This window comes from Saimiri boliviensis, chromosome 12 (genome assembly GCF_048565385.1).
Source record: "Saimiri boliviensis isolate mSaiBol1 chromosome 12, mSaiBol1.pri, whole genome shotgun sequence".
NCBI lineage: Eukaryota > Metazoa > Chordata > Mammalia > Primates > Cebidae > Saimiri > Saimiri boliviensis.
The window spans coordinates 72,639,565-72,665,779 of record NC_133460.1 but is presented as its reverse complement, the minus strand read 5'-3'; the positions used below and the strand labels follow the sequence as shown (position 1 = coordinate 72,665,779).

Genomic DNA, 26,215 nt, shown 5'->3' with positions numbered 1-26,215 from the left:
TCACCAAATTTTGAGAGATCAGGGATTCTCTGGAGGGGGTACTCACAGACATTAGCCAAATAGTACTATTGGTTTGAACCATAAAGTTAGCTCACACTGGTATCAAGCACCAATAGGAGATTTGTCACAGGTCATGGGCACCTCCACTCCGAATCCCTTCATGGTTACCAAAGTGTGAACCCCAAATATCTGAGACAAGTCTCAGTTAATTTAGAAAGTTTATTTTGCCATGGTTGAGTACACACGCCCATGATACAGGTCCTGACAACATGTGCCTAAAGTAGTCAGAGCACAGTTTGGTTTTACACATTTTTGGGAGATGTGAAACATTGATCGACATATGTAAGATGAGCACTGGTTCTGCCTGGAACACGAAGCAAAGGCAGGACAACTTGAAGCAGGGAGGGGGCTTCCAGGCCATAGGTAGATAAGAGAAAAATGGTTGCATTCTTTTTAATTTATTAGCTTCTCCAAAGGAGGCAGTAAGATATAAATCTATCCCAGTGAGCAGAGGGGTGACTTTGAATAGAATGGAAGGCAGGTTGGCCCTAAGCGGTTCCTAGCTTCACTTTTCCCATTAGCTTTGTGATTTAGGGGCCCCAAGATTTATTTTCCTTTCATAGTACAAAGCCATCTTACCCAAGAACTTTCAGAATACATAGGGTAAAATGAGAGGAAAGAGATATAAGTGCACTAACCCTAAAAGAGTATCACTGTTTCCACATGTATGGAAGAAGGTGTTGTCCAGAGTTTTAATGTTAGTTTGTGATAAGTGATTATACCAAACATACAAACATGGTTACATCTTCAGAATCATTGCTAGTTCTCATTTAAATGCATTTTTAACAAGCTTTATATCAGTGATTCCTCTGCCTGCACTTAAAATTGGAACACTTCAGCTGTGACCTTGGTAAACAGATCAGAGGTTGTCCTTGTTTCTAACTTAGGTTTACTTTGTTCATCTCTGAGTTTTCACACTCGTTGATGACATGTCCAACTTTCTAAACTGATTCTTCCAAAGGGACAATTTTATGAATCTTTTAGAACCTGAACGAAATGAGTATTAGCTCATAAGTATTTTCTTTGCTGCTGCTTTCCTTCCTTCCTCACTCCAGGGAAAAATATTAGTTGAATATTTCCTACTCCACTTTTTAATCTTTTTGAAAAAATAATACTTTACATGGAGAAAAAAATGAAATAGCATGAAAGGGTAAAAAAATAATGTGAAAGGGTGGAAAATCATATGGAACAGTTAACGAAAGATGGGTATACAATAAAAAGTAAGTTTTCCTTCTTCCTTTGGCTCACATACACTCCCCAACAACTCATTTTCCCTTATAGAAACAACCACTTGAAGAGACCCACTTAAAAAACAAGCAAACCATCATGACTTGAAAATATAATTTTCAGTAAGCTGTAAACAAGAAAGCATGTATAAACATATGCTATTTTTACAGTAGTCCAATCCTAATTGTGGTTTTCTGGTTAAGACATTCTAATGGTTCACTTAAAAGTGTCAAAACCAGGCAACTGTATAACTTGTTCCTGGGACACTGCTGGCAGTTTTGGTGTGTTTTCTAGTGCTTTTCATTTATTTGCTAGCTGTGTTATGTTCTCTCAAATGAGGAATATTAGTGTTTTAGCAGAATATGGGCTTCAAAATTAGACAGATCAGTATTTGAGCTCTATTAACGTCACTTCCTAGCTGTATAATGTTGGCATTTCTTTTAATTTCTCTAATCTGTAAATTCCTTATCTAAATAAGGATAATAATAGTTACTTCTCAGGTTAATTTTAAGGGTTGATTGTAAATTAGGTAGCACAGTGCCAGCCATAGCATAGGTGCTCAATACAATCATTAGTTCCTTTTCCCTTTTCTGTTAATGGTATATTGTGCATACAACCTGAAGACATTGTAAAAGTGGGACTGCTGTTGCCGAAAAGAGATCTTAGATAAATTTGACAAGGTAACATTTTCTCTCTCTATATAAACTCAGCATTATCATTCGTTTGTCATTTTTATTTAGGAAGTTCCAGAAAGAAATAAAGGCTATTCTTTAAATCTTAAAGAGGCAGTTGTGGCATAGAGTAAAAATTTCAGGGCAACTAGCTAATAGGGAAAAAAAACAGGGTTTTCTCAGATCAGGCTTTGTTGACATTTTAGGTCAATAATTCTTTGGGATGGGAAAATGGAGGCTGTCCTCTTGCCTTGTAGAATTTCAGTGGCATCTACCTCTACTGACTAGATGCTGGTATCACCCTTCCCCCAAGTGTGACAACCAAAAGTATTTCCAGACTTTGCAAAATGTCCCCTGGGAAAACTACTGTCTTTGAGCATTGCTTAAAAAGAACACATGTGGGCGGGTTTCACATTTACTGTAGCATAATGAAAATGAGTAAATGTTATTCAGATGCTAAAATAGGATACCTTTTATAACTGACATATAAATGATTAATGGCAATAAAAGAAAGTATTTAAAAGAGATAATGGAATCTATAAAAAGTTATTGATTCAGTGATTTTACAGGGGCAGGATAAACAGGAGGTTTATTCTATTTAGTTATGTGATGTGGTTCTTAGCACTTGAAAAAAATTTTTTTGGGACAGATTTCTCTCATGTTCAGGCTGGAATGCAGTGGCATGATTATGGCTCACTGTAGCCTTGACCTCTAGGGCTCAAATAATCCTCCTGCCTCAGCCTCCAGAGTAGCTAGGACTGTCGGGGTATGCTACCACATCCAGCTAATTTTTGATTTTTTGTAGAGATGGCATCTTACTATGTTGCCCAGGCTGCTCTTAAACTCCTGTGCTCAAGCAGCCTTCCCAACTTAGCCTCCTGTAGTGCTGGGATTACTAATGTGAGCTTCCGTTCCTGGCCCCCATAGTACTTAAAAAAAAAAAAAAAAAAAGCTATTAAACACATTTATCCTAACGTCCTAACCATTCTGTAACTAAAATGTTGTGTTATGTGAATTCCCTTTTAGAGCAGTCATAACTCTGGACAGAGAACAAGATTCTGTTTTAGCATTTTAGGAAAATGTAGTAACCAAAATTTTGGAAAACATGATATACCAGAGTCACTTCATTTCTAAATGTTCACTTAATTGAAATGTGAATTTGTTATGTATAGATTTGTAAAGACTCTTTTGTGATTACAAACTCCAATCTTAGAATTGAAGAAATCAGGGCAAGTATGTGTGGTAGTTAAGTATGGACCCTAGAGTTGGACTCCTTGAATTCATATCTTGTTTCTTCTGTTTGCTAACTTTTAACAAAAGGCAAATTACTTAACCATGCTAAGCTTCAGTTTCTTTTTCTGTGTTTGGGAAAATTTATGCCTATCTCATATTATTGGCTCTGAGGAGTCAGTAAGTTAATCCTTTTACTGTATTTTGGCATAATATTTGTCATACTCAGTAAATGTTTTTCATTATTTTTATGTTCATTGAAAGCTTTGTTGTATTTCCAGAAGTAATAGGTTTACTGCTGATTTTGCCCTGCTTTGAGAATATATGCAAATATACTTCTAATTTAGAGTTATTTTTATTATGACTCTGATTGGCTGGTCCCAGGGGCAGCATATCAGAACAATTTAAAATGGGGTATGTATGGCCATCTATTGTAGATAATAGTTTTTTTCCCTGTTAGCCAGCATTGATTTGAAGGAATCTGGGCATCTATTTCAGATACACAGTTTAAAGAAACTTCAGTTATACATTTCTTGAACTCCTTAACTCCTCTTTTATCTTGACATTTTGCCTGTACCTGTCATGATAGTCTTATTAGGAAAGAGAAACTAAGTTGTATCCTAGAGTCTCAATGAAACAATGGGAGCCCCTCTTGGAAGTACCTGATCTCCTCAGTCACATACCCTGTTTTCTCATTTCCTGAGAGGTGGTTCAATTTCCCTGGTTTCTGTGGAATGGAGCCTCAAATCTTTTCTTTACCTGAGAGCTCACAATGGGGAAGGGCTAAGATCAAGGGACCTAGAATGTCCTTGGAAATTTCTTATATATCTGTTCATTGTTCAATATATCTGTTTCAAAGTGCTGCTATCTAAATATCAAACCAAAGGAGGTTGCTTGTTCTTTTCTTTCTAGGCAGAAAAACTAATGAAGCAAATTGGTGTGAAAAATGTGAAGCTCTCAGAATATGAAATGAGTATTGCTGCTCATCTAGTAGACCCTCTGAATATGCATGTATGTATCTTTAATCTTATTTAAGATTTTTTTCTTGTGGGGAGGGGTCTAACATTTTGTGTCAGGGGTCCTAAAGATCATGGCCAGGTTCATTGACTCTTTGGCTAAATCATAAGACTCAGCATGTAGCTGTATTACTGTATATGATTTATTACACTGAAAAGATAGAAGGCAAAATCAGCAAAGGGAAGCAAGGTGGCACAGGATGAAGTCTGAAGGAAGTGAGGCACAAGATTCCAAGTGGAGACACACAGTGCTTAATTAGTGTATCAAGTTGTGACAACACACGTGTGATATTATCACCAGGAAAGCACACTGGAGATTCAGTCCCCAAGGTTTGTAAAAGGGGCTGATTATGTAGATTCCCTCTTTCCTTAAATGTATCAAAATTCTAGGCTCCCAGAAGGAAAATGGGTGTTTCACCATAAACCATATTGTTTGCACAAACAGTTTAGGCACAGTGAGCTGTTCTTGTCAAGAACTGGTGGGACTCTTGAAATATAAGTTTCCACATGCCAACCAAGGGCCAATCTTGCAAGTATGCCTTTCTAAGGATAGCAGTCTCAGGCCTACTTTGTTAACTCTTTTCTGTACACATTTGTTTAGTAAAACTTGTATTTTTATATATTTGCCTTTGTGGTATATAAAACATACTGTTTTAAGTCATGTGGATATTTGTTTTATGGCGTTTAAACATAGATTTTCATAATATGATAACATAGCCTTGGCAAATGATTTCCTGTTTGAGTCTGAATTCCCTCATATATAATGCAGAGATAATAATACCTGCTTTCCCTACTTCATAAGGATTATTTTGACAATCAGATTGATATAATGTAGAAGATCCTATATGAATATTTTGTAACAACAGGTATAAATTTATAAATTCTGTAAATAGAATATATTTGCCTAACAGATTAATGTTATATTGCTATAAGTAAGTAGAATGAAATAGCCCCATCTCCAAATCTAGAAAAGTCTGCAATGTCTTGTAATAGCTATGTATACAGAAACATACACATACCTTAGAATTAAGCCTGCGTTTGAATTTGATTTATAAATTTACAATGGTACCTTCTTGGAACCCTACCTATATTCATTTCTGAATAAGTCTGTACTAATAGACTTAGTTTTTTGTTGCAGTGACAATGAAAGTTACTTTTTTTCAGATCTGGCTGCTGGTTTACATTTTCCCTTTTTATCATTTTTTTTGCAGTATGAAGAAAATGAATCTATTGTAAAGTATTGCTTCTGATTGATCCCACCTCCAGCTCCTTTGCTGTGCCAGTCTCTTTCAGTTAGCTTATTTCCCTTGCAAAACTTTTTTTTAAGTTGAATCCGAAGGTTTTTCTTGTCTGTTTTGAAAATATGTATGCCCTATTTTTATTTATAAATATACTTTGTTAAGTTTTAACATAGGTTTACTTTTGTGTGTGTGTGTGTGTGTGCGCGTGTGTGTGTGTGTGATTGTGTGTGTGTGAGAGAGAGAGAGTCTTGCTTTGTCACCCAGGCTGGAGTACAGTGGTGCAGTCTCGGCTCACTGCAAGCTCTGCCTCCCAGGTTCAAGCCGTTCTCATGCCTCAGCCTCCAGAGTAGCTGGAACAGGCATGCACCACTGAACCTAATTTTTTTTTTTTTTTGTATTTTTATTATAAAAAAATACATGTTGGCCAGGCTGGTCTTGAACTCCTGACCTGAAGTGATCGACTCACCTTGGCCTCCCGAAGTGCTGGGATTACAGGCATGAGCGACCATGCCTGGCCCATAAGTTTACTTTTGATTGATAAAATTCAGAAGTCATGTGTTGTAAGACCTTATTTCTTAAATTAATTTCTATGATGCTCAACAACATCCTCCATAGAATAGGTACATTCCTGATGAGTTCTTTCCCATCAGCCAGTGCTAAAATATGTCTCAGCTGGTTCTCAATATTCTTGTGGCAGAATATTTCCTCCTCATAAGTGGAATGAATTCAGCTTATCAGACCCTTGCAGATTTTTGAGTACCTGACTTACAGATTTTTTAATAGTGGATAGTTGACTATTAAATTCCTTTTTACAGTTTTGTAGCAGTTTATTTATTTCATTATTGCTTGGAAAAGTCTTTACTCATGTTAATATATAATTTTAACTTATTTATGCATAATCATCAGATTAATATTTGCCATTTTGGGATGGTTCTTTTTACTTTAGTGTGTGTACATTTGTAGTAAAATTCATGCTGATTTTAACTTTTGCCAGGTTACTTGGAGTGATATAGCAGGTTTAGATGATGTCATTACAGATCTGAAAGACACAGTCATCTTACCTATCAAAAAGAAACATTTGTTTGAGAATTCCAGGCTTCTGCAGCCTCCAAAAGGTATGGTAAAAGGTATATATTTGCCTAAAGCATTAAAATCCTAGAAAACACTGAAACTTTCTGCCATTGTAGAACGAGTTTTTGTGAAATCAGATTCTCAAGAGGATCCTGAGATCCAGGCAAACAATTTCTTAAAATATTTGCTTATTCTTCAGCTTCTGAAATCGAGATAAACTTTTCCCCTGTATTTACATGTTAAAATAATCTTATTTCTGTTTCATTTTTCTTCCCAGTAAATTAAAATTTGGAAAATCAAGATCAAAGAAAAATTCAGTCATAATACAAGGATTTCTTTGTTTTGTTTTGTTTTCAAGCCAAGACTTTTTTTTTCTTTTTTCACAACTCTACTGAATTTTTTTCCTGCTAACGATCTTATTTTTAGAATGTAGTGATTCATTTCAGGAAATATTGATCTGCAGATGAACTAGAAATTAAATATTTCACTTTGATGGAGTGGTTTCCTTATTCATAATCACTTTGAAAGTCTTGGGATGCAAGAATTGAACGTGCTTATAACTGCATCATTAAGTGTAATTCTTGTTCATTCAACTATTTCTATTCTTTTCTTTCTTTCTTTCTTTTTTTTTTTTTTTGAAATGGGGTCTCACTCTGTCACCCAAGTTCAAATGCAGTGGCATGATCTTAGCTCACTGCAACTTCCACTTCCCAGGCTCAAGTGATCCTCCCACCTGAGCCTCTGCCTCCTGAGTAGCTGAGACCACAGGCACGCTCCACCATGCCTGGCTCATTTTTTTGTGTTTTTGGTAACGACAGGGTTTTACCAGGTTGCTCAGGCTGGTCTTAAACTCCCGAGTTCAAGTCCTTCAACTGCCTTGGCCTCCCAAAATCCTGGGATTACAGGCATGGCACCCAGCTTGTGCAGATATTTCTGTCATGCTTAAGGCTTGTTAAAGGTGATTAAGATGAAGTGTACATAATTTACAGTGAGGGAGATGTGTGTGTGTTACTATGGCTTTCAGATCCAAATTCCATGAGACAGCTTATTTTCCTCTAGCAGAAGCTCCTATCTAATGTATTGCCAAAATTAGATGGGTTTGATATATGTTGTTAGTCAAGACAACTCAAATTATTAGTCACATTGATTTTTCAAAAAAGTGGATCTTTAAAAATATAAAAATAGCATTATGTATGTTTAAATTTTAATGCTTATAATTTTCTAAATTTGCAGCTATATCAGTAAAGTGGATTAATTTACATATCAAAGGTAACTGAAGCCTATACCTGTGCATGTTTATGAAGTACGTAATTTTTGTTTCTGGAAAGTGGAGGGTGACAGTTAACAGCAAAAATGACCTTTTCTTTGTATTAAAACAACAAAGCTATTAGGCATTTCTTTTTGCTTTCTGAAATAACAACACTGCCTATAGTTTTTCCTAACAAAACACTTTAGTTTATTATGATTTTTGTATTTTTTTAGTAGAGAACAGGGTTTCATCATGTTGGCCATGATGGTCTCAATCTCTTGACCTCGTGATCCACCTGTCTTGGCCTCCCAAAGTGCTGGGGTTATAGGCGTGAGCCACCATACCCGGCAGGTTTTTGGACAATTTTTAATCAAGGATAACAGTTTTGAGGATCATTAATTTACTTTTTGACTTTCAGCATACATTGAATATTAGTTTATAGAAGCAGAGGGTAAAATCAGATGCATCCCTTTTTGTTCCATTTTGGAACTGGAAATAGGTTACCTAGACTAGAGTTATTGGCAATTTCCTGTTATTCTGAGACAGTTTATTGTTATCTGAGCTGAAAGTGATCACTGCTTCACAGAGAGTACAAAAAGATAGTTTGAGAATGACATTATGCAGTATCCATGCAGTGCATGAGACCATAGGTAACCAATAAGATTGCATATATATATATGTATATAGTTGAAGCTAATGCACACCATCATGCCACTAATTAATGACAGGGAAATGTCATACATAAGAAACTGATGGTAATATTTAAAAAGTGATCTTTTCCCCCAAACGTTACAAAATTTACAACAGTTAAAATTCCAACAAAATTCCATTGGAATACCATATGACTTCCTCTGTAAACGTCTGAATTCTGTATTGTTATTTTGCCATGTAAATTTTATTATATTTGTGAATGTTATCATACTTAATGTTTTGGTGCATTCTTTAAAATCTGAATAACCTAAGGAAAAATTATAAGCCTAGGTTTTCTGAGATTATAAAGACCCATATTCTCCTCAACTTTATATTTAAGCAGATTTTTATAGATGTTTATTTTTGCACCAATAGGACAAATTTTATATTAAAGCCAATGAATTGTTGTCTAAAAAAGGAAAAAGTTAGTCACCAAATATAAGGTGGACTATTTGTTGCAAAAGAGTATTATCTCAAAGTTAGATTTGTTTGTCCCAGTACTTTTTATCTTCCTTATCCTTTTTTTTTTTTTTTTTTTTTGAGACAGTCTTACTCTGTTACCCAGGCTGAAGTGTAGTGGCGTAACTGTAGCCCACTGTTGCAGCCTCCTGGGCTCAAATGATCCCTCTGCCTCTAGGTCCTGAGTAGCTGGAACTGCAAGGCATGTACCACCATGCCCACTTAATGTTTTAATTTTTTGTAGAGGCAGGGTCTCACTTTGCCCAGGCTGGTCTCGAACACCTGGGCTCAAGTAATCCTTCTGCCTCGGCATCCCAAAGTGTTAGGATTACAGGTGTGAGTCACTGTGCCCAGCCTCTTCTGAAATCTTTTATTTGCATATAAGAACTTACTAAGTAAGGCCATTAACAAAAACATCCTTCTTAAAAAGGGATTTAAATTTTTAAGCCTCTACAAAGCATAAGATAATAAACACAGAGTTTTTATTTGTTGAAGTTGGTTGTAAAAGTATCAGATTAAGCTCAAGCAACTAATTTAAAGGTTGCAAAGCTAATAATTAAAGCCAAATGCCTCACATTCATTTGCAGCACTTGTTTGTCATCCATCATAAATATTAACACTGTGAGACTATTTTAGGAAAGTATATAGAAAAGGTGCCACTCCAAATAATGTTATCTCTAGGCTCACTGATAACGTGTCAGATGAGCCAACATGAATTTTAGTGTAAAGTGACATATATACAGGACTGGAGATAAAGCAGTTTACTGAATAATTATAAGACTAACAATCCATGTCAAGAAGGGTGTATTGACAGCTTGTATACCTTATCTGTTATAGCCTATCTCCAGAAAGTTAGGATAGCCAAAAGCTTTCTTTGCATGTTGAATCTTTAGACGCTCCAGACACTTGTAACTGCTCAGTTAATAACACTAATTGTAATTCTTGAAGAGGAATATTTGGAAAAAACTTAATCCTGCTGAGAAACAAAACTGAACTACTAGAAAGAAGATATTCAAAATGATAAATGAATAATTTGAAATGAACACAACATTCTAAAAGCACCGAATACGTTTATGAAGTTGTAGAGTAGCTACAAAGTCAAAATATGGAGGGCTTTTACGTAAATATTTTGTTCTAAAAACCTGGAAATTTAATTTTTTTTTTAAGGAAATTTCTATGTGTAACAGTGTAAAAACCCCGAGATTTAAGTAACGTGTATAGAAAAGTTTTCTAATGGATATGCATTCAAAATTAAATTATGTGATCAAAATGATAAAATTAATGATAATTCCAAGTATCTGCAATAATCATCCCATATGTTTTCAGCTTTAAATTAACTGGTTTTAGATTACTATTCTTTATTGTTTATTCACATGAACCATCCAAAAATAAAGTGTCAGTAGAAGGTTCAAATTATAACTGACTTAACCAAATTTTAAGCATGTAAGTGAACTTAACTAAAATTTTCAGAGTGCTTGAAAGTATAGACATATATTGGTAAAGCTTATGAGTTTAAATTTAAAAGTCAGCTTTAGAAAAGTTTAGTTTAATATGATTAAACTTGGATTCATTGGTGTTAGAACTTGAATCTTCAGGAATTATAAAGACCAATAGAAAAATCTATGTATGCTTGAGGAAGAGCTTGAACATTATTTTGAAGTGTTTGATGTGTAAAATAAAATGAGTTATGGAATCAGGTACAGGTTTCTTATTTTTTTAAAAAAATTGAGTTTTTTTTGGGAAATTTCATTCAAAATTATTTCTTCTCATTTTGAACTTTATTTTTATTATATATATAAAAAAATTTTGGACATCTCCAGATTTCTTCCAGTTTACCCTAGTGTGCCATCTATATAGATGGCATTTTAAAAAAATCCTGTTTTATAAGAAAAGTTGAGCTTCAAATTAAGCAAATATTTTGAGAGATCTGCCTACTAACAGTTTTTGTTGGGCTGTCTGTAGATGGTTTATTTTAATAACCATTTTAGTACTAAGTTTAGGTACTAAATCATTTAGTACTAAATTTAGTAATTTAGTAAATTATAGTTTTAGTATTATATATTAATATTATTAAATTTAGAAAATCCTATCTCATTTTAATTGAGAAACAGTTGATGGTGTTTTCCAAAAAAGATCCCAACCTCTAGATCCCTTATATTAAAAATGTTACCTTAAATTGTAGCAGCAAAATGCTGTTAATGGAGACCATAGGTTAATAATAGTTTTATTCTTAATTTCTTTGGAAATTAAAACAAGAGTGACTGATAATTTCTGTTTCTTTTAGGAAAGATTGTCTGTTTAGAAAAAGGCATATGTCCTTTGGCTAAAACTTAATCTTTGAGCAACAGTAAAACAGTGTTTGCCACAATCTGTTTTGCAGTTGTTTACCTTCTGTAGGCTAATGTCAAAGCACTGTGGGGCTCTGTTTGCTTGTGAAGGTGGAGGGCCTTAGATTTTGTTTGTCAACTGTTGATAAAGTGGTATGAATTTGGATGTGAAGGTGAACACTTGAACTGAACCTTTTCATGAAGGGAAAAGGCACAGGGTGCTGTAATCTCCAAATACATGCTCTTAACTGACATTGAGCTTAAAATATGGCATCTTCCTTTCTCCTGCCTTATCTACTATAAACAAGATTAAATAAAAGCAGAATTGAATATTGGAAAAGTTGTTTGTGGGAAGAATTAATTTTCTGTTGATTATCATGTAAATTAAAGCAAATATTCCTTAAACGTAATAATAAAATAGCATATTCATTTCCAGGCGTTCTTCTCTATGGGCCTCCAGGCTGTGGTAAAACGTTGATTGCCAAGGCCACAGCCAAAGAAGCAGGCTGTCGATTTATTAACCTTCAGCCTTCAACACTGACTGATAAGTGGTATGGAGAATCTCAAAAATTGGCTGCTGCTGTCTTCTCCCTTGCCATAAAGCTACAACCATCCATCATCTTTATAGATGAAATAGGTATGTTATGTTTTCTGTGTGAGTATTTTTAAAGGCCATTTGTAAAGGTATTTAGAAAACCAGACTTAGTTTTTAACATTCATTAGTTCATATTAATAAAAAAAAACATAACATCATAATTACGTATGTATAATTTCTGTGTTGTAGAATGAACATAGACTATATATTCCCCTACTTGATAGGTTTTCCTGTCTTTTCTCTGTTACAAACAGTATGCCATGGACATCCACGTACATGTTTTCTCATGTATATATGTTTGTCCAGGAAAGATACCTAGAAGTTGGAATCATTTGGTTGTGCGATTACCTATCTTCAACCTCCCTGGATTACAATTTCTTTAAAGTTGTTATACTTATTTATGTTTTCCTGGTTGCTGGTAAATTTGGGCATCTTTAAGCATTTTGATTAGCCATTTGAGTTTTCTTATTTGTGAATTGCCAGTATTTCTTTGGAGTACTTGCATTTTTCTTTTGCTGATGTTTATGATGATTACAACTATTTTCTAGTCTGTTTATCTTTATTCCTGATAGTTTTTTTTTTTTGCAGTTTAATATTTGGCTATATTCACTATTTTGCCTTTGTGATTTATACTTTTTGTAACTAGTTTACAAATACCTTCACTATCCCCATAAATGTTCTCTTTTTAAAAATTACGTATAGCACGAGGTAAGAATCTAATTTTATTCTTTTCCAAAAGGTCAACTAGATAGACTATCCTTTGCTATATATGTCGTGACTTTTATATTAATGAACTCTTGATATATTTTATGGGTCGATATTTTCGTTCTGTTCCTGGTATAATGTATATATAAATATATATCACAATACTAATATCATATTAGTATAGCTATATATGTTTATATAGCATTATTACCATAGTTTTGAATTATATTTTATTATAGTTACATTTAGTATGATAGGCTATGTAACCATATGTAGAGAGAAAAATAGATAATAGATATATAGTATAGCTTTGTTTTGGTTACTTGTTTGCTTTATATATCTTTTCTCATCAGTTTACTCCAGTTATTTCAGTGTGCATCTTGAACAGAGGAACACATAGCTAGATTTTTTTTTTGTAAGACAGTGTCTTACTCTGTTACCCAGGCAGAATACAATGGCGCGATCGTGGCTCACTGCAGCCTCAACCTCCCCAGGGTCAAGTGAATCTCCTACCTCAGCCTCCCAAGTAGCTGGGACCACAGGTGTGTGCTACCACAACCCACTAATCTTTGTATTTTTTTTTGTAGAGTTAGGTTTTCCCCATGTTGCCCAGGATGGTCTGAAGCTCTTGGGACCAAGCAGTCCACCCCGCGTTGGCCTCCCAAAGTGTTGGGATTATAGGTGTGACCCACTGCACCTGGCCTGATAGCTAGATTTTTTAAAAATTTTAATTTAAGTCTGTATTTAACTGGGAAGTGTGGTTAGTTTGATTGTATTATGATAGCTGAGATATTCAGGTTTCTTTTCCTTTTTTTTTTTTTTCCACGCTCTTGTCACCCAGGCTGGATTGCAGTGGCACAATCATGGCTCACTGCAGCCTTGACCTTCCTGGCTCAAGTGATCCTCTCACCTCAACCTTCCAAGTAGTTGAGAATACAGGCATGTGCCACCATGCCCTGCTAATGTTTTAATCTTTTTGTAGAGACAAGGTCTCACTATCTTGCCTAGGTTGATCTCAAACTCCTGGGCTCAGGTGATCCTCCTACCTCAGCCTCCTAAAGTGCTAGGATTATGATGCCTAGCCGATTTATTGCTGCTGCATTATTTTTTGCTTTTAATTTACCGGTCTAATAGACTTTTTTTTTGTTTTTTCGCTTTATTTCCTTTTTCTTGCTACATTCTTTTACTTTAGTGAAATATTTAGAATACAACTTAAAAGTCAAAGGTAATCTCTATTCTCCTCCCAAATAATATAGAGAACTTAGAACTCTTAGGTAATAATAATATCTCATCTCTTGTTATTGTTAAACATTTTTTAATTTTTCTTATACCTTCTATATTAATTGTTATTTTATACTGGCATTACTTGTTTCCTGCCACGTTTGCTAGGTATTTTGCTCACCATTGCTTCTTCGATCTTGTCTTTTCTGGATTTAACTTTCTTTTTACTGAAGTCTTTCAAAGTTCTTTCAGCAAAGTTTGTACAAAGAGTGGATTCTTTCTGTGTGTGAAAATGTGTTAATTCTGCCTTCTCTCTTAAATGATACAGAATGATTTTCAGCATCTTAAAGCTACAATGCTGTTGCATTCTTATCTTTCCAGTGTTATTGCTTTTGAGAATTCTCCTTATTGCCTTGTATTTGTAAGTAATCTGTCATTTCTCTCTAGTTGCTCTTAGATTTCTATATCATTCTGCTGTTTAAATATGTTTTTTTTCTGGGTCTGCATTTATTTTCATTTAGCCTGCTAAGCCTTATGGTGGCTTTTTTTTATCTGAGGATGCGTGACTTTCGTTAATTCTGGAGGATTTCTCAGCCATTGTATATCTTTGGTTGCAATGCTCCCATTGGAAAAAAAAAAAAAAAAAAAAAAAAAACTGTGGTAGCTCACACCTGTAATCCCAGTACTTGGAGAGGCCAAGGCAGGAGGTTTACTTGGGTCCCAAAATTCAAGACCATTCTGGACAACATAGTGAGATCCCATACCTACGAAAAAAAATACAAAAATTAGTCAGGTGTGGTAATGTATGCCTGTAATACCAGCTACTTGGGAGGCTGAGGTGAAAGGATCACTTGAGCCCAGGAGATTAAGGATATTCAGTGAGCCAAGGTTATACCACCACACTGGAGCCTGGCAACAGAACAGGATCCCACCTTTAAAAAAAAAATTCCTCATCTCGTTCATTTTGAGTCATTTCTACAGCCTGTCATTTAGTTCTGTACTGTATTTCATCAATTCTAAGACATACTGTTTTGTTTTTTACATTTTAACATCTTTGAAATTGGGATAGCATGTTATAGTTGAGTTGGCAGCATTTTAAGTTTCTTGTTTGTACATAAAATAATGGTACAACTTAACAGAAAAAGCAATTCTTTCCTTGGCTATATTTAATCTTTCAACCATTGAGTTTGTGTTTTGTTGATTATATTTGAACTTTAGAAGTTCTGTTTGGTTCTTTATAAAATGTTTCCCTTTTTTACTGTAGCTTGCTCTTTTAGAATTGCAATTCCTTTTATAGCTTTAGAATTTTAAACATACCATTTTTATATTTGAATTGCTCTGTTCTGAAATTCTAATTTTACTTTATGTTGACTCTTTTTTTTTTATAGTGGTTTGTTTCCTTGTGTCATTTATAACATTAGATGGCTTTAGGCTTGTTTTTTTTTTTTTTTTTTTTTGACGGAGTTTCACTCTTGTTACCCAGGCTGGAGTGCAATGGTGCGATCTTGGCTCATCCCAACCTCCGCCTCCTGGGTTCAGGTAATTCTCCTGCCTCAGCCTCCTGAGTAGCTGGGATTACAGGCATGCGCCAATATGCCCAGCTAATTTTTTGTATTTTTAGTAGACACGGGGTTTGACCATGTTGACCAGGATGGTCTCGATCTCTTGACCTCGTGATCCACCCGCCTCGGCCTCCCAAAGTGCTGGGATTACAGGCTTGAGCCACCACGCCCGGCCTTAGGCTTGTTTTTATATGAGAATTATTTGTTGCCTATGAAGATCCGGAGTACTTTTTCTGTCCTCTGCTTAGAGCTTCAGGAGTCTGATCATTCAGAACAGTTTCTCAGTTTGTGTGTTCCCGGACTGAATGGTAGTACAAAGTTAGACTTCATACCTGAATGAGACCCCCTGTGGTCCTAGTTTTTTTATCTGTAGGGAAGACATTTTTATCCCTCAGAGCCCAGGCAAAGATGGACAAACTTTTTTGCACAGTGAAGAGCAGATTTTTTTCTTTTCTACACTTCCTGTGTGAGTGTTAATCCTTCCAAGTATCTTGGCTTCAGCCTGTCTGTGGATGTTAACAATAAAGCAGAACCTTTTGATGCTTTGTATATGTCTGTATACATACCTGCTGTGTATACAAACACACATACAGTAGTATAATCGCATGAAGTTTTTCCAACTCTTAGTTCCCCTTTTTTCTGAACTATGGGATTTTTTTTTTCTTTGTTTCTTGCAACCTCAGATCTTCATTAACCTTTTCTAAAATAAATTAGTAGACTTTGTTTTTAATAATGGTTTTAAGTTTGCGGAATTGAGCAGAAATCGTAGAGTTCCCATATGTCCACCACATATATAGTTTCTCCTAGTGTTAATACTAGTGTGAGACATTTATTAATGAATCAGTATTGATACATTGTAATTAACCAAAGTCCATAATTTAAGGTTCATTCTTTACGTTGTACAGTTCTATGGACTTTGACAAAGCATGCTGTTTATCTATCATTATAATTTGATACACAATAGTATCCTTCCCATATTTGTCCTTCCCTTTTCCTCCCAAACTGCAGGCATCCACTGATCTTTTTACTGTTTCTATAGTTATACCTTTTCTGTAATGTTACAATTAGAATCATACAGTATGTAATCTTTTTAGACTGGCTTCTTTAGCAATATGCATTTAAGTTTCTTCCATCTCTTTTCATGATTTGTTAGCTTGTTTTTATTACTAAATAATATTCTGTTATGTAGATGTACCACAGTTTGTTCCATTCATCTGTTAAATGACATCATCTTTTGCGCAATTAGGAATAATGCTGCTAACAGCATTCGTGTATAGGTTTTCCTGTGGACACAAGGTTGTAACTCAATTGGTAAAATAATACCAAGGAGCATAATAGCTAAATCATATGGTAAAACAGTGTTTAGTTTTGTAAGAAACTAGCAAACTGTCCTCCAAAGTGGCTGTACAATTTTGCATTTCCACCAACAATAACTGAGGTTCCTGTTGCTATACATCTTCTAGCATTTGGGTTTATCAACTTTTGGGATTGTATCTATTATAATAGGTATGTAGGTATCTAATAATTTCTCATTTTTTAAATTTACATTTTCATAATGACATGTTGAGCATCATTTCATATGCCTTGTCATCTGTGTATCTTTGTTGAGGTGTCTGCTCAAATTTTTTTGCCCTTTAAAAAAAATTGTAATATTTTTTATTGTATTGATTTTTAAATTTTGTAATTGATACATAATTGTACGTATGTACGAGGTACCAGTACAGTGAGCAAATCAAGCTAATTGGAATATCCATTACCTCAAAGATTTATCATTTATTTGTATTGGGAACAACAATTAAATTATTTTATTGTTTATAATTTATTTATTTTTTATTTTTATATTTTGGGTACAAGTCCTTTACCAGGTACATGTTTGCAGGTTTTTTTTTGCCAGTCTGTGATTTGTCATTTTATTTTCTTAGTAGTATCTTTCACAGAGCAGGAATTTTATCTTGTTTATTTTATATATATTTTTTGAGATGGAATTTCACTCTTGTTGCCCAGGATGGAGTGCAGTGGCATGATCTTGGCTCACTGCAGCCTCCATCTCCTGGATTCAAGTTATTCTTCTACCTTGGCCTCCCAAGTAGTGAATATTACAGAGACGTGCCACCACACCCAGCTAAGTTTGTATTTTTAGTAGAGTTGAAGTTTCACCATGTTGGTCAGGCTGGTCTTGAACTCCTGAGCTCAAGTGATAACCTGCATTGGCCTCCCAAAGTGCTGGGATTACAGATGTGAGCCACTGCACCCGGCCAGGAAGTTTAAGTCCAACTTAGACATTTTTTTCTTTGATGTATCATGCTTTTGGTGTTACATATAAAAATTAATCACCAAGTTTAAGGTCACCTTGATTTTCTTCTGTATTATTTCCTAAAAGTTTTATGATTTTGTGTTTTACATGTAGATTTGTGACCCATTTTGTGTTAATTTTTTGTGAAAATTACAAAGTCTGTGTCGACCAGTTTTTTTTTGGCCCAGGAATGTCCAGTTGCTCCAGCACCATTTGTCAGATGTGCATTTCCTTTTTCAAAAAAATTTATCCAACTTTTTTTGTTCCTGTTTGCAGATACAGATTGAAAATCTGTAATCCAAAAAATCAAGATACAAAGTGATCCAAAATTCAAAACTTTTTGAGCACCAACTTGATGCCACAAGTGGAAGATTTTCATGCCTGACCTCATATAACAGATTACAATCAAAACTCAGTTAAGGCCGGGCGCGGTGGCTCAAGCCTGTAATCCCAGCACTTTGGGAGGCCGAGGCGGGTGGATCACGAGGTCAAGAGATCGAGACCAGCCTGGTCAACATGGTGAAACCCCGTCTCTACTAAAAATACAAAAAATTAGCTGGGCATGGTGGCGTGTGCCTGTAATCCCAGCTACTCAGGAGGCTGAGGCAGGAGAATTGCCTGAACCCAGGAGGCGGAGGTTGCGGTGAGCCGAGATTGTGCCATTGCACTCCAGCCTGGGTTAACAAGAGCGAAACTCCGTCTCAAAAAAAACAAAAAAAACAAAAAAAAACCACTCAGTTAAAACTTTGTTTCTTGCACAAAATTATTTAAAATGCTGTATAAAATTACTTTCATGTTATGTGTATAAGGTATATATAAAACATAAATGAATTTCATATCTGGACTTGGGTTCGATCCCCAAGATATCTCATGTATATGCAAATATTCCAAAATCTCAAATTGGAAACACTTCTAAGTTCTCAGCATCTTGGTTAAGGAAGGGATACTCAACCTGTCATTTTCTGTTTTTTGATCATTCTGAGTTCTTTTGTTTATAATATGTTTCTCCTAAGCATCATATAGTTAAAAAAATTTTTTTTTTTGAATAGAGGAGGGGATTTGCCATGTTGCACAGGCTGGTCTTGAACCACTGGCTTCAGTAGTCTGCCTGTCTTGAGTTTTTTTTTTAAATTTAGTCTAATACCTTAATCATGTACTTGGAGACTCTAATCTACTCACAATTATTGATATAGTTATTTATATATAGCATTTTAAGTTTTTCACATTATTTTAAGTAAATATCTTGCCACAACCACTTATTGATAGTGAAGATTAGAAGATTAAGTAGGCAGTTGAATTTTAAATTTATCTTTAAAAATTAGGGAGTTTTAAAATGACTGGTTTTTCCACCTTCAGAATAGTTGGGTTAATTTGAATTATAATCTAATAATAGGGCAGATTTTACAAAATTGAAAATTTAAGTAAACCTAGGATATATGTTCGCCATTTCAGGACTCTCATATGTTGTGGTAATTTGTTTTTGCTGGAATTACTTTTTATAAAAAATGTTTTTCAAAAGCGTGGACATAGCACATTACAAGACATATTTGTGCCATTTCCATGTATAATTGATAAAGTTTGAGTTGTAGTTTCAGTGCTGAAATGTAGTAGGTACTCAGAAATGCAAGTAATTTATAGGGATATAAGGCAAAACACTTGAAGTGAGGACTATACTAGAAAATCCTAGATTTATTTTTACTGTTTTTTTTTTTTTTTTTTTTTTTAATTCTTAGGATGTGGCACCTTTCAGTCTTATATTCAAAAAGAAAATGTTTTCCCCTTTTCTGAAAAAGCATTTTGTGTTCATTGTATATAATTTGGAAGTCAGAAAATAATTTTGAAAAGAAAGTTAAACTTGTCCTTAAATCCATCCCTGAGCTCTAACCAATGTTACTAGCATTTTGGTATATTTCCATAAAAGCTTTTTACCATGTATAACATATGTATGTTTATTCTAGCATATGTTTTAAATCATTTTCTGTCTTACATTTTTCTGCTTAATAGTGTTTTATGCATTTTTCCATGTCATTTTTGTTTGTACCAGGAAACTACGTGAGAAAAAAGTATGTGATCCCATAACTAAGAACACATAGGGTTCAGATGACCTAGAAAGTTAGAGGAAAAATGCACAGGCATTCCTCCAAGGTTACACTTAACTCTTTCAGCCTCTCAGTACTAGATCCTTTGTTTTTTTTACATATGTTGTCATGAACCTATTTTTAGAGAAGAAATGAAATTATGAATGATCGTGTTTTATTTTGCCTAATAATTTACCAAGTTTATTATACCAGAATGTCTAAAATACACAGCCTAATTTCTTTGTAATCTTTTGTAGAGTTTTCAACAATTTTTTCTTTTCATATTTTCTTTTTATTAATTGACATAATAATTGCACATATGGCTGGGCACCATGGCTCACGCCTGTAATCCCAGCACTCTGAGAGGCTGAGACGGGCGGATCACCTGAGGTTGGGAGTTTGAGGTGAGCCTGACCAATATGGAGGAACCCCCTCTCTACTAGAAACACAAAATTAGCCCAGCGTGGTGGCATATACCTGTAATCCCAGCTACTCGGAAGGCTGAGGCAGGAGAATCCCTTGAACCTGGGAGGCAGAGGTTGTGGTGAGCTGTATTGTGCCATCGCACTCCAGCCTGGGCAATGAGCGAAACTCCGTTTTAGAAGTAATAATAATTGCACATATTTATGGGGTACAGAGTGACAAAATGTCTCTATATACTATAGTGATCAAATCAGGGCAATTAGAATACCCATCATTTCGAACATTTATCATTTCCTTGTGTTAGGAACATTTTAAATTATGTAGAGTAAATAAAATAAGGCTAGGCATGGTGGCTAATGCCTATAATCCCAGCACTTTGAGAGACCGAGGCAGGAGAATCGCTTGAGACCAGGAGTTCAAGACCAGCCTTGGCAACATAGTGAATCCTGTCTTTACAACCAAAAAAAAAATTAGCTAGGCACGGTGGCATGTACCTGTAGTCCTAGCTACTTGAGAGACTGAGGCAGGAGGATCACTTAAGCCTGGGAGTTCGAGGTTGCAGTGTCCTTTAATTGTGCCATTTCACACCTGCCTGGGCAACAGAGTGAGACTCTTTTCAAAAAAAAAAAAAAAGTTTGAGGGGGGATAAATAATTTATTCTTAATTTCTAAGGTTAAGGATGTTTTACTTCTAGACTCCTTTCTACGAAACCGTTCAAGTTCTGACCATGAAGCTACAGCCATGATGAAAGCTCAGTTTATGAGTCTCTGGGATGGATTGGATACTGATCACAGCTGCCAGGTATTTGAACAAAATCCGCCCTCAACCTGTGTTGGTTTTTTTTGTTTTTAATAGAAAATTTGGTGGGCTACTTACTATGCTTTTGTACTCTTTTTTTTTTTTTTCATAATGATTTACACTTATGACTAAGTGATAAGGATCCAAAAGAATATGGTTTGTATAAGCTTTATCCAATTTGAGGACTTTGTGTCTACCAAAACATTGGTAGATTGCCTAAATGCCTGAAACAGATGCAACAGAAGAGAAAACATCAGAGTAAAGCTTCTCCTTGGAATTTTCAGAACCTGCAGTGCCAAAGAGAGTAAGTGACTAGTGTCTGTGGGTATAGTGTACATTTAAAAAAAAATTATTTTCTCTTTTCCTCAACTCTTACTTCTGACTTTTACCATAATTCCTTGTACTCTTTACTTTCAGTTCTTAGTCACTTCCCTCATTTTCATTTGACAGAGTTCATTAGTAGCTGAAACTGACAACAGTTTCTCACATCTTGTCACCCATGCCTATCTTTAGGTTCCCAGTTTTATACAATACAGACTTGTATCCTAAGCTTTTTCTCTTCCTTCTGTATGGGCTTTATTTTTCAGTTTTCCTCTTTGGTTTCCAGTTTTCATTTAGTTTTTGGTCTCTGAATATTCCATACTTTCTTGTCAGCCTAGTGGTTTAAAAGAAAGTTAAAAAGACATTAATCTAGCATGTTTGTTTTTTTTTAGCCAGATTGCTGGAAATAAACATCTTAGAACCATTTTCCTTTTTTTTTTTTTTTTTTTTTTTTTTTAATGAATCACTTATATCTCCTGGAAAAGTTAACAGTGTTCTTTTATTTTTAACTTTAGTATTTTCTCTCCTTTTTCCTTTTTCTTTTTCTTTTTTTTCTTTCTTTCTTTCTTTTTTTTTTTTTTTTTTTTTGAGACAGAGTTTTACTCTGTCGCCCAGGCTGGAGTAAAGTGGCATGATCTGCAACCTCTGCCCTCCAGGTTCAAGCAGTTCTCCTGTTTCAGTCTCAAGTTGCTGGGGTTACAGATGTGCACCACCACACCTGGCTAATTTTATGTTGGCCAGGCTGGTCTCGAACTCCTGAGCTCAAGCAGTCTGCCCACTTTGGCCTCCCATAGTGTTGGCATTACAGGCTGAGCCACTGTGCCTGACCTATTTCATGTCTTAAACTTTTAACGTGTCTTTCATATTTTCTGTCTTTTTGTGCTGTGTCTTTCATAATTTATTTTCCTTTCTTCTGGTTCATTTGAAGCTCTTCTGCTATCTGACTCTTTCATTGAGCTTATTATTTCAAGTATTATATTTTTCAGTTTTAGAAATTCTTCTAGATTGTTTTTCAGATCTACCAAGTCAGTTTTGATAGGTTCTTGCTTTTTACTCATGTTTCTAATTGGATTAGAAAATCAGAACCCTGGCATCAACTAGCTGTGTGACCTTGGCCAAATTTTATAATCACCCTGTATCTGTATAGAGGGAATAATATTTATAAAAAGGGAAGAATGGTACCTACCCCAGAATTGTTTTGAGGAATTAATCTCAGTTAAGTGCATAGGCCCTGTTGTCAACCTTAGCTTAATTCCTTTAGTTCTTTGCAAAATTGTAGGTTAATTTATTTGAGTCTTTTAAATATTTTATTTTTTGTGTCCATGGGGTTTAAGGATCTCTTAACCCCACCACATTACCATAAGTCAAAGTCTGAACATCATTCTCAAGAAGAAAATTAAAGTCTCATGTCCTCCTTCTATATTATGTTTGTGAAAATATAGAGGAATACAGTCTTTAGCTTTTGTTGAATGATTGGAGAAGAAAGTATAACATAGATAAATTTAGGTAACATTAATAGAAACATTTTCCATTAATAATCGGTTTTTATAAACCTGTAGGGTTTATCAATGGGACTCATGTACAGGTTGCCAAAAACTATTCCCCCTGAGAAATAATACTTAGAGCACTTAGACAATTGGATAGTTAGCCCATGTAAGAGAAAATATCTTAATATTACATACCCTATCAGAACTTAGTGTTCAACTATTTTCAGCAGGGGATATAGAGGCAATTGGATGAAGGATTCTACAGAGTCACTTCCTCCAGAGCTCCACAGTATGATTCTGGTACAGCATAACTTGCAACAGAGTTCTCAGAACCAAAATTCCTTACTGTGCTAATAGCAATTACTGTTTTTATTATGATGAATTTTGATTTGAGAGAGCAAATGAAGATGCTGCTGTTTATTAAACTGCAGTAACTTTTTGACCTTTATTTTATTTGGGGGGAGGTTAAAGTTGATATTATTAATTTTTGAGTAATTGTTTTAGACATGTTCTACTTGCATGTGAACTAGTTAGCTCTTCTCTAGAATTGTCTTTTCTGTGATTATGGATAGAGCCCAGTACCCTAGCTAGCTTTCTTGTAATATGATATGGTCACCAAGGAAACAGAAATAGAGAATAAAACCCATCACTGTTTCTGGAAACCTTAGTAATTGATGACATATTCTTCATCTTGAGAGACATGAGACATAAAAAGATAGTGTTTTTAGGGTATTCATTGATAAAGTTTTGAGATGTAAATTTAGGTTTGATTATTTTAAATGTGAAATATAAAAATATGTAAAATACGTAAAAATATAAAAATTATCTTCACGTTTTGTTTTAAAGATTCTTTTTTAAACTTTTATTTTAAATCCAGGGGTACATGTTCACATTTGTTACATAGATGAACTTTTGTCTTGGGGTTTTCTTGTACAGATTATTTCTTACCCAGATACTAAGCCTAGTATCCTTTAGTTATTTTTCCTGATCCTCTCCCTCCTCCAGACGAAGCTGAAGGCCATGATTTTTAGCAAATGAATGCAGGAACAGAAAATAAAGATTTCTTAAAAATTTGAACAACTGGCTGAGCAGTGGCTCATGCCTGTAATCCCAGCACTTTAAAAGGCTTAGGTGGGTGGATCACCTGAGGTCAGGAGTTTGAGAGCAGCCTGGTCAACCTGGTGAAACTCCGTCTCTACTAAAAAAAACAAAAACAAAACAAAAAAATATATATATATATATAAAAATATAAATTAGCTAGGCATGGTGGCAGTTGCCTGTAATCCCAGCTATTCAGGAGGCTGAGGCAGGAGAATCACTTAAACCTGGGAGGGTGGAGGTTGCAGTGAGCCTAGATTTCACCATTTCACTCCAGCCTTGGCAACAGAGCAAGACTCCATCTCAAAACAACGTTTGAACAACTAATACCTAAAAGGAGCATTGATTTTGTTGCTTAAGTAGTAAAAAATTACTGTCACTTTCTGTTTTAAATTTTAGCTCATTTGTATTAAATAGAATTAATATATATGTAAAAGTTACCTGTTTTTGCTGAAAATCACTCCTTAAAATTTGCTTCTTTATGTGAAACTACAAGTGATTTCAATCAGTTTTGCTTTTTCATCATGAGTATCTGTTATACATACTCAATAGACCATATTTTGCTAGTTTTATTTGGATTCCTTGATTCTGTTTTCTAGTGTTTCATCCTCTGTACTGGTTTTTCAATTTTGTTTTGTTTTGTTCTATATTTTTTCAAATGTTGTCCATTTTCCTTTTTTTCCCCCAAATATTGACTCAACCACAGTGCTTTTTGTGATTTTTTTTTTTCATATTCATTATCTTATGCATTTAGTCATTCTCTTGCTTTTGAGGTTTGTTTTAAATTTGGAAGAAATTTTTTCTTTTTTATTTATTTTATTGAGTTGTAGAAAGTCAATAAAGAGGATGGGCATAATGTTTCACATTTGTAATCCCTGCACTTTGGAAGGCCAAGGCAGGAGGATCTCTTGAGCCCAGAGGTTTCAGACCAGCATAGGCAATATAGTGAAACCTCATCTTACTAAAGACAGAAGAATTAGCCAGGCACAGTGGTATGTGCCTGTAGTCCCAAACTACTCAGAAGGCTGAGGCAGGAGGATTGCTTACTCCACGAGATTGAGGCTATAGTGAGCTATAAGGGCAACACTGCACTTCTACCTGGGAGACAGAGGAAGACCAAAAAAAAAAAAAGGAAAGAAAAGAAAAGAAAAAAGAAAAATAGGTATGAGCATTAATATTTTGATTTTAGGACCACTTAACACAAATACAAACTACATTGTGTTGTGAAACCATTTTTCAAACTTAAATGTTTATATTTTCTTCCTCTAGGTGGCAACCTCTCACAGTTAATTGAAAGTAATTGGGATTTGAGGCTCCTGAATGTCATTCAGTGTAGAGTAGAGGTAGAATATAAGATTTGGATTATTTCAGAAACGTAAAACCTGTTAGGGAGAAATAAGATGATGTTAGAGTAATGTGTTTCCATGGAATACCATTAAATTTCATTTTGGATAGCAGATGTGTATTGTTACCAGGTTATACTGAAGTATCAACAGTAAAGGTAATATTGATGTCCTTTAGAAATTATCTTGTTTTATGTATCTTTATTTATATTTATGTTTATTTTTAGAGTTCCTTTTTAAAAAAATCTCTACATCCTTTATAAGTAAGTGACATAGACCCAGAAGTTGGTAGGACTGCCAGCATTTTTAAAAAGAATTCTTCCCAGCATTTTGATGTTTGCATATACTCTGTTATCTTTAAAGTTTGATTACTTGAGATTTTATTTAGCATTGAGAGGTCATCACCTGCAGTGCTGATTGTACCATGAGATGACAATGTGAAATATAGAGAAAAAGTACACAATATCTATTACAGTTACCAGAATCTTCAGACTTAAGGGGAAATGATTCTCTCCATAATATTATTTAAGGACTTGAACTGTCCCCCCACACTTCCAAACTGTATACCCAAGCTATAACATAATGGCTTTCAGTCATTCAGCATATATTCATTAAGCAAACATATATTGCAAAATACAATAGTTTTTTAAAAGCAAATTTTTATAATTCCTGAGTAGCTATTTGCAACTGAACATTACATATTTTAATTACTAGAAAGACATCAAATGAAATGCATTAGTTTTCCAGTTTTGCTATTATTTGATCTATTTAGGATTAACTTTAATTTATACATGTAAATAGTTGAATAATAGTGAATTAAAATCAGATATCTTACAAAGGATTTAGTTAAAATACCACTTAATTTTTTAAACTAAGCCCTAGTAAGAACATTCTCAAAGGAGTATAATTGATATATTTAATACCTTCTGTTTTCTTTATATACTTAGGTCATAGTAATGGGAGCTACCAATCGTCCTCAGGACCTTGACTCTGCTATAATGAGAAGAATGCCTACAAGATTTCATATCAACCAGCCTGTAGGTGGTCTTG

At 34.6% G+C, this 26,215-nt stretch overlaps 1 protein-coding gene across 6 annotated transcripts in view; it reads left to right on the top strand.

Moving 5' to 3' along the window:
- ATAD1 (ATPase family AAA domain containing 1) overlaps positions 1-26,215 on the top strand; it is a 53,925-nt gene that overhangs the window by 9,618 nt on the left and 18,092 nt on the right. For 3 of the 6 annotated variants that reach the window (XR_012512875.1, XM_010333300.3, XM_074382536.1), the window contains exons 3-8: positions 4,101-4,199; positions 6,440-6,560; positions 7,750-7,785; positions 11,678-11,878; positions 20,813-20,919; positions 26,113-26,202. Coding sequence is in view for 5 of the 6 variants with exons in the window: in XM_010333300.3 (XP_010331602.1) it covers positions 4,101-4,199; positions 6,440-6,560; positions 7,750-7,785; positions 11,678-11,878; positions 20,813-20,919; positions 26,113-26,202 (654 nt within the window). In the remaining variant the exon portion in view is untranslated. The remainder of the gene's footprint in view (positions 1-4,100; positions 4,200-6,439; positions 6,561-7,749; positions 7,786-11,677; positions 11,879-20,812; positions 20,920-26,112; positions 26,203-26,215) is intronic. The other 3 variants (XM_010333301.3, XM_039465254.2, XM_003922437.4) reach the window with 3 other exon arrangements.